The 18,289-nt window shown below is 35.8% G+C and overlaps 3 protein-coding genes across 4 annotated transcripts; 1 reads left to right on the forward strand and 2 right to left on the reverse strand.

The window, feature by feature from the left end:
* Positions 1 to 1,353: 1,353 nt before the first annotated feature.
* Positions 1,354 to 4,306, reverse strand: LOC141676949 (putative serine/threonine-protein kinase WNK9). Of its 2 annotated transcripts, none has more exons than XM_074482667.1 (7): positions 4,086 to 4,306; positions 3,962 to 3,999; positions 3,649 to 3,876; positions 3,310 to 3,530; positions 3,033 to 3,181; positions 2,495 to 2,933; positions 1,354 to 2,400 (listed from the first exon to the last, which is right to left on the reverse strand). In XM_074482667.1, exons 1-7 carry the CDS (start codon positions 4,158 to 4,160, stop codon positions 1,457 to 1,459), a joined length of 2,094 nt encoding a protein of 697 aa, XP_074338768.1. In that variant the 5' UTR covers positions 4,161 to 4,306; the 3' UTR covers positions 1,354 to 1,456. The 2 variants fall into 2 exon arrangements, with proteins under 2 accessions (XP_074338768.1, XP_074338764.1); XM_074482663.1 differs by having other exon boundaries at positions 3,033 to 3,190; positions 4,086 to 4,305.
* A 2,876-nt stretch (positions 4,307 to 7,182) lies between these two features.
* LOC141676958 (uncharacterized) lies at positions 7,183 to 13,168 on the forward strand. The gene is made up of 10 exons (XM_074482679.1): positions 7,183 to 7,542; positions 8,887 to 8,981; positions 9,398 to 9,462; positions 9,768 to 9,811; positions 10,563 to 10,640; positions 10,760 to 10,913; positions 11,396 to 11,569; positions 12,295 to 12,360; positions 12,438 to 12,530; positions 12,870 to 13,168. The coding sequence occupies exons 1-10, from the start codon at positions 7,403 to 7,405 to the stop codon at positions 12,882 to 12,884; spliced, it is 924 nt and encodes a 307-aa protein (XP_074338780.1). The 5' UTR covers positions 7,183 to 7,402; the 3' UTR covers positions 12,885 to 13,168.
* Positions 13,169 to 13,318: 150 nt separating this feature from the next.
* LOC141723863 (ARF guanine-nucleotide exchange factor GNL2-like) lies at positions 13,319 to 17,949 on the reverse strand. The gene is made up of 2 exons (XM_074525798.1): positions 16,726 to 17,949; positions 13,319 to 16,653 (listed from the first exon to the last, which is right to left on the reverse strand). The coding sequence occupies exons 1-2, from the start codon at positions 17,763 to 17,765 to the stop codon at positions 13,593 to 13,595; spliced, it is 4,101 nt and encodes a 1,366-aa protein (XP_074381899.1). The 5' UTR covers positions 17,766 to 17,949; the 3' UTR covers positions 13,319 to 13,592.
* Between the last annotated feature and the right edge of the window lie 340 nt (positions 17,950 to 18,289).

Genomic DNA, 18,289 nt, shown 5'->3' on the forward strand with positions numbered 1-18,289 from the left:
GTCAAATATAAGGTAAGTGCGTGACTCTGTTTAACTAGTTAAACAATATATTTGTGATTGTATAGTCTTTTTATTTATCGAAAAGTAAGATCTACGTTCATCTCACTATTTTTCCGTAAATAATTACCGAAATAATTTTCATAAATTAAGCCATCTCCCCAGATTATGTAGAAATGCTTGGCTTGGTTACAAGAAGAAAGCAGAAAGCTTATAAATAGGTTTATACTATTTTTATTGAGAACATTAGTAGTTGAAACTAAGTCATGTTTCAGTATTATTGAAGTTTTGAATATTTTTAATTTTTTCAGATAACTGGGTATATGAATAGAATCACACATTGTCTCACTCACACATATCACATATGAGTATACGAGCACTGTTACATATTTCGGAAATCAGAATTATTCGGTTGAGGTGCCGATTTACAATTTATCGGACAATTTTTAAAAAATCAGATGATTTATATGTGATTTATCGGAAATCGGTCAAATCGGACAAATATTTTTAACGAATTCTTAAATAATTTATCGACAATTTTTGAAAAATCGAGCGATTTGTGCAACACAGCATGTGGCACATGCCTGCCAGCCTACTGAATTGAAATGTACCAAACATATCCTAACCGAAAGTTGGTACTTGTAGCATTGGGAATATAAATTTAGGTTCCTGATAGATCAAACTAGCCATAGCATCTTAGGATCTCAGCAGCTAGTGGTTTAGATTTTGGACCATTCTATCAGTTATGATAGCACACCTTATTGTTATGAAGCAGGAGTGGAAAACTTGATCTTTTTAGAACATGGAATCTGTGGGGATAGAATCTAAGCAATAGATTTGTCAAATTTCACCATCCCAAGTTTATCAATGCTCTTGTTTGGTCAGAAAAACTGCCATTTTCAGAAGCTGCTTCTGTATTTGCCTACCCATTTCTCTTTAGTTATGACACTACCGTAATTTACGACAAACGATCGTTGCAGCATACCATATCATAGTATCATTATGCGGTACGTGTACCAGTAGAGTTTTTGGTGTGAATACATGGGGCGCATCATTTTAGCAGAATAATATCACGGTGTGATATTCTGTTAACATTCGTTTGTCCCGGACCATCTCCCATACATTATATATATCCGCTACAACGAGAACCGAGTTAAAATGAGAACCTCAGATGATTTGTGTATTTCAGTCTGGTGAATTGGATGCAAATTGCCAAATTGTGAGTGATTTGTGCAAGTGGAAGGGGTGATTTAAAGTGAATTCATAATTATTGAACACTGTTATAAAATTATAAGCAGGATTTAAGTACTAGATGGATGTTTAACCTAGTGAAGGTAATCTAATTTAAGTGTAGATTTTCCAGTAAGCTAATTTTTCATTAATTTTGTGACAAGAAAGAGTACAACAAATTTCAGTATCCTTTGTTTTTCACATTCTGTAATGAGCTGATTAGCAGAGATTAGAAATAAACTGCATCAACTGGAAGAGAAGTAGCTCTATGAAGAGATTGTGGAAGCACAACCTCTGTGTAGAAACTTTTGCCTTTCACCGGAACTTCTGGACTACAAGAATCATAAGCCGCGGCATCACACTTTTTCACCTTCTCGTTGCCATTAGCAAAGCTAAAATTTAAATGCTTCTCGGAGGCAATTTTTCTAAGAAGGATATCGTTTGTTTCCTCGTTTGTAGAAGCTGAAGAACGTGAATTTTGATGATTCTTTCGTTCTTTTCTCTCATCAGCATTCTTGGAGAAACTCGTGTTTCTTGAAATGACTCGTATTTGTTGATCTCTCAGTTCCCTCATTTGCATTTGATACTTGGCCTTTAGCCACCTTAGTTCTTGCCTGATTTCATTTTCATAATCATCTGCCAAATCGCGAGTTGGTTTTCTATCTCGTTCCCTGTCAACATTGACGACCTTCTCATGACTAAAACAAGATTCTTCAACTAGCTCATTGTCATTATCTGATCCTTGCAAGCTCAGGTCATAGTGCGTGCCAGCAGATTGACTTGACACAACTGGAGCACCTTCTGTAACACATTGCTCAGATGCTTCGTACTGGTACATGATCTCTTCAAACCGGCCATGCATTTCACCGTAGCCATTTGCTGAACAATGAATGACTTGAAGGTTCTCAACACACAGATTGCTTGGGGGAAAATAGTCCCCATTTGAAGAACAATTATGACAGTTACCACAAATTGTATGACCAGGAGATTCTTCATCTAGGCCTAATTCTCTATGCCACTCCGGTACTAACAATACTATTTCGCCATTAATCATGTCAGCTATTTTAGTCACTTCCTGATCTGTAATATCCAATTCCAAGACCATTTCCGCGGCAACACTCAGAGCAGTGTCTGATTCCATATCAAACGGGAAGTATATATTTCGGACACGACCTGCAAAAGATTGGTTTACATCAGTTTTCTAGATATTTTGGAAAAAAAATTGTTCAAAAAATCCAATCAACAGTTCTTGAATGCAAGGAGCTACCTTCTTTATCATCCATTCTAAGCCTTAGAAAGATACCGCCATCATCTTCCCTTTTTCCCTTAATGGTGATATCAACATTTTCAAAATGCTCATCTTCTGTAACTGGCATAAAGTCGATTTCATTTGATTCAAAATCAGGTGGAATGTATTCCAAATCAACTCCTGGTTCATATTTACCACAATAGCCAGAGTAAGGATTGTTCAAAGAGTTGTTACTATCAATTCTTAACAGAGGTTGTCTTAACATGGGGCTGTTTCCATCCCAACTTCTGCAATTCTCTACTGGTGCCAAACAAGATCCATTATCATCAACTCGAAGAAACGGATCATTAAGGAGCTCCTTGGCAGGGAGCCTACAAGATACAGTGGCTAAACACTTCTCAATGAACTGTCTAATATCAGGATCCTTGACCTTGTATAAAGAATCTGGTTTTTTACCCTACAGAGATTTATACAATTGTATGTTAATAACTTAACATCATAGCACAGTTTAAACTCTATTAATGTGTTAAAAAAATATTGTCTGAAAATTTCTTACAGATACAACTTTCTTGTATATCTGAGCAGGGTAAAAGCATTCACTATATGGATATTCAAAGGTGACCATTTCCAAAATGCACATTCCAAATGCATAAATGTCCACTAATTCATTGTATTGCTCTTCATAAACCTCCGGAGCCATGAACTCTGGTGTTCCTGATGATGAACAATAAAACCCCAAAATTCGTAAAATTTTAATCAGGAGAAGATAAAAATTCTACCACAAGATTGCAGGACTCAATTAGGACTTCTAAAAACATAAAAGCTGAACTTACCAACACAGTGAGCAGCGTGTGATTTGCGCAGTATTGCAGCAAGGCCAAGATCACCAATCTTAACTTCCCCCTGATTACCATTCACAAAAATATTGTCACACTTGAGATCTCTATGTATAATAGGAGGATTATGGCTATGGAGGTACAGAAGGCCTTCCAAAATCTGCCTGCACCAATGTTTTACTGCTCTGATGTTTACTTTCTTATGTTTTTGCCTATACCTATCAATACCATAAAATACAACTATGTGATCATCAAAAACTGAAAAATTAAGTTTCTTGAAAAAGAAGTCCAAATAAATGAATTATTAGAACCTAACAAACCAAGAACTGCACTTACTGTCTGAGAGTACCAGAAGTGAACATCTCTGTGACAAAATTAATGTGTCTATTAGCAATATCAACCCAAGAAGTGTAGAATTTCATGATATTTTTGTGTTTCAAACTCTTAAGCAAATTAATCTCATTAAACAGCCTCTCAAGATCCTCAGAACTTTGCAAGAAATCATTGAACTTCACTTGATTCCAGGCCACTTCAATTCCTTCATACTCATCAAAACCTCTATAACTAAAAAACCAAAAAATTGGAAAATTTATTTACATAAAAAACTACAAACTTTCTTGAAATGAGTATAGAATAAACATATTCTTACACTGTTTTTGATGCTCCTTTTCCAAGAACTTCATTATACTGCAGAAAGTTAACAAACTTAACAAACTGAACTAATAGAATAAAAATGAAGAGACAATAAAATGAACTAACAGAATAAGACTTACTCTTCCATATCTTCCAGTAGGGTCAACTTCAACAAACTCAGAGTCATCTTGTTCAGAAGAAGTAACACCATTCATTACCTATTTCTCCTACTATTTGCTAAACAGATTCTTGTCTTGTATAATATGTGTCTAGCTGTAGTTAACTTATATATATTCCATTTTACTTATCAATATATGTAGTATCATAGCTAAAGTGATGGTGATATGCATGAGTAGATCATCCAAACATAAGTGCTTACTTTTCAGTTTTAAAAGGGTAGTTAAAAGATAAAGCTAATCATAAGAATATGGAAAAAAAATATTTTTTTTTTATAACAAAATTCGATGTTCTTGACAAACTATTGTTGTCATCTTACTAGAGCTGATAAAATTTTATCCTAAAATGTTGATCTTAATAACGAATATGATCAGTGATCTCGATATTCACATAAAAAACAGTCACGTATATAGATCATCTGTTACAATAATCGATTGTTATAAATTGATTTTTATCTTGAAATATTGATTTCAACGATGAATGGGATTAGTAATCTCAATATTCGGATAAAAGTTTCATTACGACGTATAATAATCGATTGTTAGGAATCGGAACCGAGAACGTTATAATATCAAAAAATTGTCAAGGAGGGTAAGATTTGTGTTGGTTATGTAAATCAGGGGCCCACAAACAAGTCATGAAAAAGCATGGACATCTTTTTCTTCACCTGTGTGTTCTACTTTCTTTATATCTATCTCATCACGAGATGCAAGATTAAGCATGTAGATCATCCAATTAAATATATATCTACAAATGTTTGTCAGTCTGTTTGTATATCTATTATCTATAGATAACATAGATTGATGTAATGTTGACCAAAGTCGCAATGCTTTTTGGTTTTATTATTTTGAATTCAAACCAGGATTTTCACTATGACGAATTCATCCTTCTTGTAAAACATTAACGATTTTTCCGGTATGGGTCCATGGCTAAGAGTTGTCTACAAAATATTAGTCCAGAACTTATTACTAATGATGCATGTACCCATAAATACATACTAGACAAATCCAAATATTAAAATTGTCTAGTTGTTTTGACTTCTAAAGTTACAATATGACAATTCTTATCACAACAAAAAAAAACTTAAAAATTGAGCCGAACGGAATCAAATATATATCCCGAGATAACTGACCTGAGCCGAACAAAATGTATACCATTATATAACTCAATCGAGCCGAATCAAATATTTACTATGATACAAATAAATCGAGTCGAAACGGATATATAGTTATTCGAAACTCATGTATAACTGAAAATGCTCAAAATTAAATCAGAGATTTGATCAAATAAAACATCTAATATTAGTAGTACTTAGTAGTCAGGTTTTTGATATTAATCCCTAAAAACTAATTTTGAAAAAACTACTTGAGCATGTTTTTCAAGTTTATCATACACAAAATTAATTAAAACATTTATTTTTCAAACAGTTTATTCAAAACAACTAAATTCAATTAGAACTTAAAACAACTAATTCAATCATTACCGAAAATAACTATTTCAGACCGCTACAGATAAAAGTTAACGGTTGACAAACAGCGTCATCTTTATACAAACCAACAGGAAAGACCAGAAATATTCTTATAAGTATATAATGAGAAAGAATAATTTATTTTAAAAAAAAATAAAAAAATAGGACCTAAATGTTGATAGAGACTTTTATGTCCTAAGCACACAGGAAACAGAGCCTGTGAATGGAGCTTTGTCGAGGGCTGTAGACGGTAGGATAGAATTCACAACTTTGTGCCTAAAAACAAACGCAAGATGGTATAGCGTATTTTAATATCCAACGATAGCGCAAGTAGCTCATTGTTTTTCTTATTTTCCTTGCTACTTTCGATAAAATGTAACAAAAGTCGGAACTCTAGTTCTACGTGATGATCTTCAAGAGGACCGTTTGATGTTCGAATCATGAAATTTCAGCCCGATTATGAAAATGAGAGTAAATTTATGATGTATATTTGTGCTAAAAATTTGTTCACAATTTAATGAAAAGGGTTGACATTTCATGATTCAAACGTGTACCAAATATTCACAGTTTGTAACGATTCGAACGTGCATCCAATACTTCACGGTTTGTAATGATTCGGAGTATATGGTGTGATGACTGGGATATTTAAGAAATTTCGTTAAAAGGGTTGAAATTTCGTCAAGAGTGTTGAAATTTCATGATTCAGATGTGCATCGAATACTTTATTCACGTTTGTAACGATTCGGAGTATTTGGTGCGATGACTAGGATATTTTAGAACCAAATCACGTGTTCTGGAACTGTATCACTTTGATCTCTCGGAGCAAGCATGCTGTCATACAAACCCAGCATGGTTCAAGCCACTAGCCTTAGAGAGATCTTGTTCACATTAAGTAATAATTATCTTATTTGAATTCTCTCCAAAATCAATAACCGTATCACTTTCATAAAATACACATCGAAAATGGACCACATTTCAATATTTAATACTCTAGATTTCAAAAGCAAAAGCATGTTCCATACAATGTCATCTTTCTCCGAGTTTGATTAGGAGCAAACGATTGTTTCGATATACCGTACAGCGAAAACTAATCTTCTATTGAAATTGTTCCGGAACGAACGATTGTTACATTATATTGTATCGCGAAAAATTTGAACGATACATATACCATATATGGTATGGTAATTGCTGTACGGATCCATCATTTTACATATATGCTGCTAACAATCGGTTCTCAATGACAAATAGGCGTTTATGGTAAAAGAAATTTAAAGATATCTTTAGTAAATAATATAATTTGCTTCAAGTAAATTGCTGTCCAGGGTCCACTGGTCCAGCCCAACTTACTTGTGCTGTCCGTGGTCCAGCCCAACTTACTTGTGCTGTCCGTGGTCCAGCCCAACTTACTTGTGCTGTCCGTGGTCCAGCCCAAGTATTTTACACAACTGACCCAAATCAAAAAAGTAACATTCAAACTATTTGTTTGGTAATAAATTTAAGCCGGCCCATCTTAATATCTTACAGCAAGGCGCATAACACGAATCATGTTCGTTAGTTAAGTTAGGTAAGCTTTTAGTTTAACTACCAATTTCTCCTTCAATTTCCAGGTTGGCAGTTGGAGCCTCCACAAACATTTCACTCATATTTTATCGTAAATCTTCGCGAGTTGTTTGTGAACATGTTATTTATACGTGATCGCGCACTCACAAAAAAATACGAGCATTTTTTTAAAATAATTGTTCTTGTTCAGGTACATATACATTATCATTAGTGGTTATTATATTATAGGCAACTTTGAAATTATCGCTGGAAATGGAGAGTAGCAGCAGCGACAATCGGACGACGATCATGGTGACGAATGACGACGGCATCGATGCTCCTGGATTACAAGCTTTAGTTCGTGTCCTTGTCTCTACTAATCTTTATCGAATTTTTGTTTGCGCTCCTGATTCGTATGCTCTCTCTCTCTCTCTCTCTCTCTCTCTCTCTCTCCCTCTCCCTCTCTTTCTCACCCTCTCTCTCTCTCACTCTCTCTCTCTCTCCCTCTCTCCCTCTCTCTCTCTCGGTCTCTCTCTCTCTCTTCCTCCCTCCCTCTCTCTATTTAAATTGATCTTGTTATTGGATCACTACACATTACTAATTTTCAATTTGCACTCGAGTATGTTAATTTTAATTTTGATTGTATTAGAAAATTTTAATTGGATGCATATTAGTACAAATTTAAGTGAGTTTTGACTACTCCGTCACTCTATAGTTTTGGTGATTGTATAGAATTGAAATATCCGTTGACCTGGCTAATTTTCCTGATGTCGAGGACTTTTAGTTGACTTGTTGAATTGGGAGTTAAATGTAATGAAAAACGAATGTTTCGCTGAACAATTTGATTTTTCGATAAATTGGTTGAAGCTACAAATATGTAGGACTAATATGAATTTGGAATAGAAGAAGAATTTTCATCTGTTAGACAATAGAAAAATGGTTTTTCAATTGTTGAAATTGGTAAAGTCAGATGATATATGTGAGGTTATTAAATGGATAAATTGTCTGCAGATACTATAGTGTAGGGACTTAAGACATGACTTCCTTAGTTCAAGTTACTAAATAATGAGACTCCAATCCAAATTCGTCTAGATTCTTGTCCACATTATTCATGACATATAAATATATCACCATCATTTTTGGTTAGTTTTTACGTTGATAAGGACCTGCAGGTTTGCTTCACAGACACTTTAAAGTATTCTTTAGGTTCTTGACTTACCTGTATTACATTCTCGGAATGTACTCTTAAGCTTAACTTTAGAGATCTGGGTGTTCAAGGACGCACTTGCACTGGCAGAGAGAAGCACATATTGTGTGCCTATCACTGAAGGCACATTTATATATCATTATATTTTAACTTATTTAAAATTCACGAGGGCAAAATCATCTAATAATCCTTGGATTTTCGTCTGTCTGGAAAAATTTATGGTATTATAGGAAGTTACTGTTTGCACCTGTATGCCTAATGGTACCACTAGTAAGATGTTACCTACTGAAGAGCAGAAGTCAATTTATATTCACAACCAAATTGCCACAAAGTTTAACTAATATATTGTAGAGATTTCAATATTTTTTTATGATGATATGTTAATTTGAATCGCAATGGCAACTGGAAAGGGAATTTTAATACTGAATTTCTAGTGCAGATGATAAAAAGAAAATGTATTTCTCATTTTGTTTTATCATCTAGCAGTACATGAATATTGACGATTTGCACCAGTTGCCCTCTTTAATGCCTTGACCTGGTTTATTTTCAGCGAAAAATCAGCTGTTAGCCACTGTATTACATGGAAATACGGTCTCCAAGCCAAGGAGGTGGCAATTAGTGGAGCAAAAGCATTTAGAGTATCTGGTTTGCTCTTTTCACATAACAAATATTTTACGAATGTTTTTCCCCTTCAACACATACAGTTAATTTAAGTTTAAAATTACAATTCTGCTGTCAAATGTTAAATACTTCTACTATTTTCATTTTGCAATGTATGTCTACATAAGTATAAATATTAGAAATGGAATTATATATGAAGTGTACATTAAATTTAATGCACATAGAACAAAAATACAGCTCTGGAAATAATAAAATTTTGGGAATATAACTCTGCTAGTGAGTATGATAAATTATAATTGGCTCATTCAGTAAGTGTGCCGAAAACCATGGAAACTGTTACCATCTCATTGTTAGGGAGGCATGACAAGGTATTGTTTACATGTGCACGCCATATCAATTGATTTTGCATCTCACTTGGACATAATTGATACACTTTGCAGGAACCCCAGCTGATTGTACAGCTTTAGGACTGTCCAAAGCTCTGTTTCCTTCCGCGCCTGATCTGGTAGTTATTTACACTTCACTCTATAGTGTATTCATATTAGGGCAGTATTCCCTATAACAAAATTTCTTTGAACAAATAAAAGTAACTCAGGGCCATTTTTTCTCCAACATTTGGGTGCATCCATAGCCCGGGGAGTTTAATTTAGCCTTTTGTACACCAAACTAACGAAAGTCTCCCACGAGTCAGTTATTTGTCCACCGGTCAACCTGTGAATATACGAAACTTCTATCCTGGACTCTTTGGTTTCAATAATCTTGTCTATTTGTATGGCAACAAAAATTACGCACGTCTATTCTTTGGTGCAGGTTATCAGTGGCATAAATAAGGGCAACAACTGTGGCCATCGCATGTTAGTATAGTTCTTTTCTCTCTTCAGCCTTATAGTCTTCGACATCTTTAACAATTTTACAAGTTGTTATTTAATATTCAAGTGCCTGTTTTTAACAGAAAAATTACTCTTATTATTACTATATTGCGGGGAAGAAGTTATGTCACTGATATCGGCCTATTATAGTGAACAAGGAGTCTTGTTACTCACATCGGATTTTTCCTTGTATTACTAGTCATCTAGCCATATGTATGTACAATTAATACTAGCTATCGGGTTTCCAGTCATATGTATCTATGTAAGTTTTGATGTGTCCTTGCTGCTGGATTTCATCACCCTTGAGGTCATAAAGAAACCACCAAAAGACCTGGACAACTCGTGAGATGGAATCCACAATCCAGTTCAGTGTCTGAATAAATAAAGGTTAAACAATGGAGCTCTATAGGTAAAGATGTCCAGGGGGAACTTTGTGCTTTACCTTTTTTAGATGAGGCCTAAACATTTTAAAAATCAGGCAGATGCAATTACACCTTTGTATGAGGTGGCAAGATCGGGACTTCTCATAGGGCAGGTGTACCTTGTTATGTCAGATCAGAAATACTCTTGCCCAGTAGGGCTTGTTTTGTTTGGCTAGGCCCGGATTTAAACCAGCAGTTTATGAAGACTTTTAAATGCGAAACTGTTGCTGAAGAATGTGTTTGTGTTGTTTATAAGGCATTTAGGAATTGTCTATGCTCTCACACTCAAGTTATATAGTTTCTTCGACTGACAGTTGGTACTCTGGGACAGTAGCAGGTGCTCGCCAAGCCTTTCTACAAGGTGTACCCTCTGTGTCCATATCGTATCACTGGTATGTAAACCATTTAGTGTAAAAAAAATATCATCTCATCAACTTATCTTTACGTTGCTCTCATCTCGGTATAGCATGTTGGTTGTTCGATAGTAATCAGTATTTGTCATTGACTACAGGTTTAGGGGTACAAGCAGTGTTAATGACTTCACACTAGCTGCTGAGGCTTGCTTACCCATACTAAGCGCAATTCTGGTTGAAATCAGAAAGACGGATTATTTTCTGAACTGTTTTTTGAATATAAATGTGCCTGCTAATATTCTAAATCATAAGGTGAGACTGGGTGACTAGCTAAGTCTTTTTATTATTTTAAATTGGTAAGGAATACACATGAGATTGCAAGAGTCGTGATAATAAGGCATGTCAATCTGCTATCCAGCTAAAAATTTGGAATCAACCAAGTTATTAGCTGAACCTCTAGTAGTTTAATTTTTTGAATGCACAACAATAAAAAGTTTCATCCTTGCTAAATGTAAAGACTTGCTGTCAAATCCAAAATCTAAGGTGACTGATGAATACCATAATTTTGCGGAACTCAATAAACGTTTTTTTGCCAATCTATTTGTGCTCACATGATAATATTCCAAGCCCACAACTTAAGGCATAAGTGCATTTTGTTAGTTTATATCAATTGTAAATGGACTGTGTAGTTATCTTCAGTTACTAATTGCACGAGACTTGTCCTTAATTTAGTTGTGTTAACATATAGCAAGGACAGGCTTATCATGACCTGTGGCTGTTATATTCTATGATAGGGATATAAGCTTGCCAGGCACACCAAGACCATTGTTAGTATGGAGTGGAAGCAAGTTAACGCTGATGCACAAAGAGAAAAAACATTACCAACGATGAATATGGAGACAGAATCGCTTGCTAATATGGATGTTACCACGGCATCACAAGAGATGCTCGTTTTCAAACGAGTGATAGTAAGATACTTTGTCCTTATTTTGGTACCAAAAGTATTATTACATTATCTTAGCTCTAGAGTAACAGTAAACAGTTCCTTCATTTGCAAGATTTGAGATTAATCATATAACACTAGAATCAAGCCACAGATTTTTTTTTTAATCTCTGTATATGTTTTGTTTCTATCGTGATCTTGTGTTATTCACTATATTATTTGAAGTCTCTTGAGTTTCTTGTGTTGCAAATGTAATTGTGACCGTCACAAACTTGGCTATAAAATTGAAATCGTGTCACTAATATCAAGAAAATATCAAGTTCAAAATCATGAGTGCATGGAGTGAAAAGTAAACATACAAGTGATGTAAATTCTTAGTTATCCCTGTTCTGGTTCCTTGTTATCGTGGGCAGAGATGAAAGGTTATGCTTTTCTGTAACTACTGTTGTGTGTGTATTCGAATTATCTTTGGTCAGGAAACAATATGCTGGGAAAATTGTTCAAGTTATCGTCCCTTCCACCATGAGGAAGATTAAATTATTATCTACATGGTTAGGGAGATATTTTGTAGAGATGTACATATATACTCAGATGGAATCATATAAACATAAGAAGTACAAATATTTTGGCAGTGGAGTTTGCATTATTAAATTACGGTTTTTTACTACATGACAATTAGTTGTCCAGGTTAGAATCTTTTCCTATTTATTAACATTAGATCTGATAAAGCGTCTAACTTTTGTTCTTTAGGGAGAAGGACGAGCACGAGCAACAGAAAAAGATTCAGAAGACTATGGCTTCCTTAAAGAAGGATATGTGCGTAGCATGCTTTACTGGATGAAATAACAAGACCGAAGAATGACATCTAACATGCTACATTTTTTCTGTTTCAGATAACTGTTACACCTCTTAGTTCTTTAACTAACTCAGAGACAGTGTGCCAAGAATACTTCCAAGAGTGGCTTCCTGTTGTTGAATCGACCATGGTAAGAATGAAATTGCCTTAACAATCAACAGTAGAATTGATTATATTCATACGATCATAATGTATGTCACAGGTCTTCTTTAGCTACCTCACGATACTGTTACAACACATCAGATACAAATAAATCTTTATCTCAGTGAAGATAAACTCGTGTTATGCCAGACATTTGCAGAAAATTGGCATTTATGCTTAAATTTAATTTTTTCTTAGCTCCTTGGTGGTACTCGTGTGCCTCCCTTTACGTCATTTGTTTCCCGAACAAATGAAATATGCTCAAACACTGTGATAGGGTGATTCCAGATTTGTTTCACGTTCTCAATACTCCCTTCTCCGCATGCAGGATGGACACTTGTAATGTGACTAATCCAATCTTTGATCAGCATTAATTCGGGATATCTTGCATTGGATCTCAAGTGTGTGGTACTATCAGTCAAACCAGTAAATCATTTATAACTTGTGAACTTTTTCGATGTAATATGTTTTATCTTTTTAATTTCTGGGAAGTATCGTGATCATCCATCAAGAAAGGTTCCCTTTTTTCTAGTGAACGATTAGAAGACCTATTAATTGTAAAATAAATGTTTTATTTGTGAATAATATTATCAACTTCATAATTCAGAAGGACTGACTTGACTTGGACTTGATGCTTATTGAAATTTTAATTTTATAGTTGTATCTATGTCCTCTTCAGCTGTTATTTTTTCTTACTTGTTCTGGTGATAAACTCAGTCTTGTTACTCTTAGAGGTATTTGATAACTCCTTTGGGAATGAACGACTTAGCTATTAACTTTGTTCGTCTTAAAACTGTCATAACTAAAGGAGAGAAATCAAGTGACAATATTGGCCTGAAGAACTTGAATACATGACAGAATACGAAACTGAGAATTTAGTTCAACTGAGAAACAAACCCTGTCATGGCCTTCAATATATTTCCTATATACAATGATTCACATACAATTTTGTATGAACTAGTCAGCTGGCAAAAATGTGAGTCTGTGTCATTTGCAAAAAACTATCTATTCTACTGCTACTATCTAGTCTCTTGATTAACCCTATGTCATGTTACACATCAGGGAACAATTCATCTTTTACGGATGGAGCAATCCACTGTATTTGAATATAGGTAATCTCCCACAGATCATCACCTTCTGTAGGCACTAATAAATTCTTGTCCTTCATTGCTATTATAATCTTTCTCAATAAATCTGGTACCATTTCTTGCAAATCTGGCACACCATAGACTCCCAAGTCGGCTTTCATACATGTATCCATTCTTCTCAAGATTCCTAACCAGAATGTCTTAAATCCAGGGCTCTCTGATATTGGCTTTAAGAACTGCAGGTAAACGTTTGTCAAGAGCACCATCGAGAGCTTCAATGTGCCTTCCATGCTTCGTGTTTCCTTCTCTGCATTTTCCCTTCTTGAGTACTCCAGCATCTTTTCATGTAAGTCATCAACCATTGCAAAAAGCACAAGATTTAAACTACTTATGATATTAGATGGGGAGAAATATAGTCCCTCAGCTAATGTAAAGCTTCTCTGCAAAGAAGTGATTGCATGATTTCGTATCCCTTCTCTTCTTGCTAAGCTGGTCTTTCTAAGAGCTTCCCCAAGCCTCACAAACAAGTTCACAGTGAAGTTTGAAGAAGCTAAAGCTTTAGAGTTATCGTCTGCTGATGATGAATTGCTAGTGTTACTTCCTGGATCTGAATATCCACTTCTGTACCATTCAACTAGATTTTTAACTGATTCTGCCATTAAATCCATGATCTTCTTGTTCGTCTCAACTGGACTGTTTCTGAGGGCGACAAAACCAAAAGCACAATCGATGCAGTAAATATAGTTAGTCCGGTAAATGTGAGTACCATCTGACATCAAAAAAATCAAGGTCTCGACTGCCTTCTCATAGGTTTCTTGGTGGCGTCCTGTGATTGATAACAAATGAAGCACCGATTTCCAGCCTAGTTGTGTTTGTATATTTGCGGGACTCTTGGTAAGAATTTTGCTCATTTGTATTGTAAGAAACTCGAAACATGTATCGAGGATTTCTTTTTCCAGTTTCCACATCAAGTTGATTGATGTAAAGATGAGCTCTTCAGAGACTTTCTCTGGTCTGTACGTTGCTAGGATCCTGTTACTAACCTTGACAAGTGCTATGATTCCCTTCTCTACGAATGGAATTGGAGAGAACATCGGAAACTGAGCAACCGTGAGAAGATAATCATGATAATTAGGCCAGAATGTCGAAAACCTGTTAACATTTGCCAGTGTCATAGTGAGGAGTAAATCCCAACAGAATGCAACAGTTTCTTCTTCCTCCACAGGTGTACTAAACTTTTGGCCTTTTCCCGCAGCAGCAAATATGAGGGAGCGTCCAAGATCCTGCAATGCTTCATTGGATAAATTTGAACTATTGTTAAAGATGCATCCAATTCGACATTGTTGGATGACTTTCTGATTCTGTTCAAATTCACTTAGGCCGAGGTTCAATGATTCTTCAACGCTTTCCATGGAAAGAAAATGTGAGAACCTGCCTATCAAGCCAGTACATTGTCGTTGCCTAGCATCAGGTGATTCTAAATCTTCATCTGCTGCAGAATCAGAAGACTCGATGACATTATCAGGATCAACAACATTTGAGGGAAGTAGTTTAAGTCTTTTCAGTTTTAAAAGACAATCAACGATGTTCCTCCAGCCCCCTCTGATAGATTCCTTGAAACTGTTGGCTATAGCGAAAACTGCCAGGGTTGCCATTCTAGGTTTCATGTCATTGGTGAAGCCATATAAGGTTTCATCAGCAGATGCATATGGATTTAAAAGGGTAGTAAATTTGCATAATGAAGCCAGGAGTTCATCAAGAGTATCTTCAAGTCCATACTGAGCAATTCTGGCTATCGAAAACAGGCCTTCAGTACATTCATGTAGCATTTCTTCTTCTTCAGAATGTTCGAATATTGCTGATAGTGTTGCAACTGAAGGGCCGGCTATAACAGCAAACATATCTCTTCCTAGAGTACGATCTGTATTGCACACTGTGAAGGATTGCATCTTTTTGGACCGGTTTATAAGTTGGATCCAAATGTTTGGACTCATTTCGATTGTCATACCATTTTGTCCGAACACTGTGATTTCTTTTGTTGCAATGGAATGGAAAAGCCCAGATAAGTACTCTCTTGGAAGATCTTTTCCATCATTGATTGATCTATTGTTTCTTATAAACTCATCTTCTGTCATCTTTTTCTTTACTTGAGGGTTATGTTGATCTGTGTTGAGCATAATGAGGGAGTAGGAAAGCACTAGAACAGCCGATCCATTCTGGAACGTATCTGAAGTTTGTTGATCATAATACTGATTAGAGAATGCCTCGATTATCCTGTGGATCTTTTGCGACTCTCCTGGCAATCGGAATGACTCCAAATAAGTCCTAAGAGCACTGTCAAGAGCCATTCCAGCGAACTCAAAAGTTTCTGTAAATTCTTTCAGAACTTGAAGGTGAAACTCTTCAGGGTCACCGAGATATTCTCCAATCATGGTCTTATCTAGCCCAGGAGTGAACCTAAAGAACATAGCAAATGCCTTAGCAACAGGAGGATCCGAAACCAACTGTGAAACTTTCAAATAGTCCAAACCTTTCTTGTCATCGCGATTATAATGGTTACTTGCTATCGTTATCTTTCTCTTCTGTGCCTTTCTTATTCTCACAAAATCGACCCAGCTCTCTGAGCTATTAGAATCTGTACTTATCTCTTCCCAGAAAGGCCTATACTCTGAAACTTCAATGGGGTATTCTCCTAAAGGACTTGAATTGTCTTCCTTATCCACACTGTCAGCAATGTTCTGAAGAATGATAATCAAGCCTTCAAAAGCCTGAATCTGTAAACTTGTTAAAGGGCCATTAGCTGGAAAGGCATGCATACACAGCAACTTCCCCAATTCTTGGAAAACATTACGAAACGTGGGGTGAGTGTCGTAGTTGACATAGGCTTCAATGATAAAAGTAGGTTGCCTGCAAAAGTTTATGATTCCTTCAATGGCTACTTCTTGCACTTGGACTGCATTTCCGATACTTGCTGCTCTCAACAACACAAATGAGAAGAACGCTTCTAGTTGAAGACGAACTGACCTGCAGAGCACAAAAGGAAGCTTTCAAGCAGAACTGTATTACATTCAATTCAGTAAACAATATATCTCTTACCTGCGAAGGAAGTGATAGATATTGAGTACAATACTTGAAATCATTGACAAGATTAGCGGGGTAGATCGTGTTCCATAGTAAATCAAATGGTGGAAAAGATCATCTTGGACCATCCTCAGTAGTTTTGGGTGATTCATGATACTGTCACCGCTTAACTCAATAACGGAATTGATCAAAACTAGCGCAAAAAGTTGTACATCTTCATCAAAAGATTGACGAGGCAGTGCACCTTGGGCGGGGTCATACTCACCATGATAAACTTGAACCACATTAAGCAATGAACACAAGAAATGAAAGATATCAACTGCGGAGCGTATCCCATATCTCGGATCAACAGTATCTTCATCATCTGAATCTGAAATTTCCTCATCTTTAACATCAATATCAGGCAATCTTGCGAATATGATCTGAACAAGTTCATGCATTGTGTACATTGCAGTGCGTTGGAGCAGAGCACCTCGATTTGCAGACTGTTGCACAACCTGAAAACATGTATTCACAATGGTGCAAATTGAATGATCACTTAACAACACGGAAGCAGGATGCCTAACAAGTTCTGTCAAAACATACAAGATTCTCATCATAACTGAATCTTCAGAAACACTGTCAGTTTTCTCAAGCCTGCAGCTTGTGATAGCTGTCACGGCCCCAGCCATCGCGTGTTTGGCCCCAGGAGTTCTCTCATCAAAAAGATTATTTCTAAAAATCTTTAGGATGGCAGAAAGAGCCACAGCTGTTGCAGTTGCTGGAACGTCGTCGCTTTCAAGAACATCAAGAAACGGAGACAAATAAATAGATGGATCAATAGTATTCCATTCTTGTTGAGGACTAAAAATGAGTGATCTCAATGATTTCAATGATTGAAGAATGGAGGAATCATAGTAACTATCTTCCTGGGAGAAATAATGAGGATGTAAATCTGTTTTTCGACGAATAGCAGCTAAAACAGCTCCTACTTCTGTGTTCAGCATGCATGCACGTCCAAACTCTCTCCTTCTTACACCACTCATCCTTTCATTCTCCTTCTCACCTCCCTGCATCCCCCTCAACTACAGATTCAAAAAAACTCCGTTAAAATTACCGGTTCTTGAAAATGACTAATTTGTGTGTAGACTGTGACACAAACTCCACCATTCTGATAGAAATCTGGGGACATTAATTTCAATTTCATGAAAAATATTTTTTTGCTAAATGATGCAGGTAAGGAAAGAAGTGACAAAAAAGCCTGAATGTAAGCTAAACAGGAGGATAAATGGGCTCAAATGTGAAAGGTAAAATTTAGTTTTGGTTCATTTGAATGGTTAAAAGTGAGTGTTTGATCCCTACCTTTCACCTCTCCTCATTTCAGGGAGAAAAATAATACTGCACCTAGTTATATAAGAAGGTGCACCCCTGTTTTGACAAAACAAAAAATTAAAATATAAGTTTTATTTGGTTCAGTGAGTTATTTAGATATTTTAATGTTAATATACTGTTACAACGCGTCAGATACAAATAAATCTAAATCTCAGTGAAGGTAAACTTGTGTTGTGCCAGACATTTGTAGAAAATTGGCAATTTTGCA

Source organism: Apium graveolens, chromosome 1, assembly GCF_009905375.1.
Source record: "Apium graveolens cultivar Ventura chromosome 1, ASM990537v1, whole genome shotgun sequence".
NCBI classification, from domain to species: domain Eukaryota; kingdom Viridiplantae; phylum Streptophyta; class Magnoliopsida; order Apiales; family Apiaceae; genus Apium; species Apium graveolens.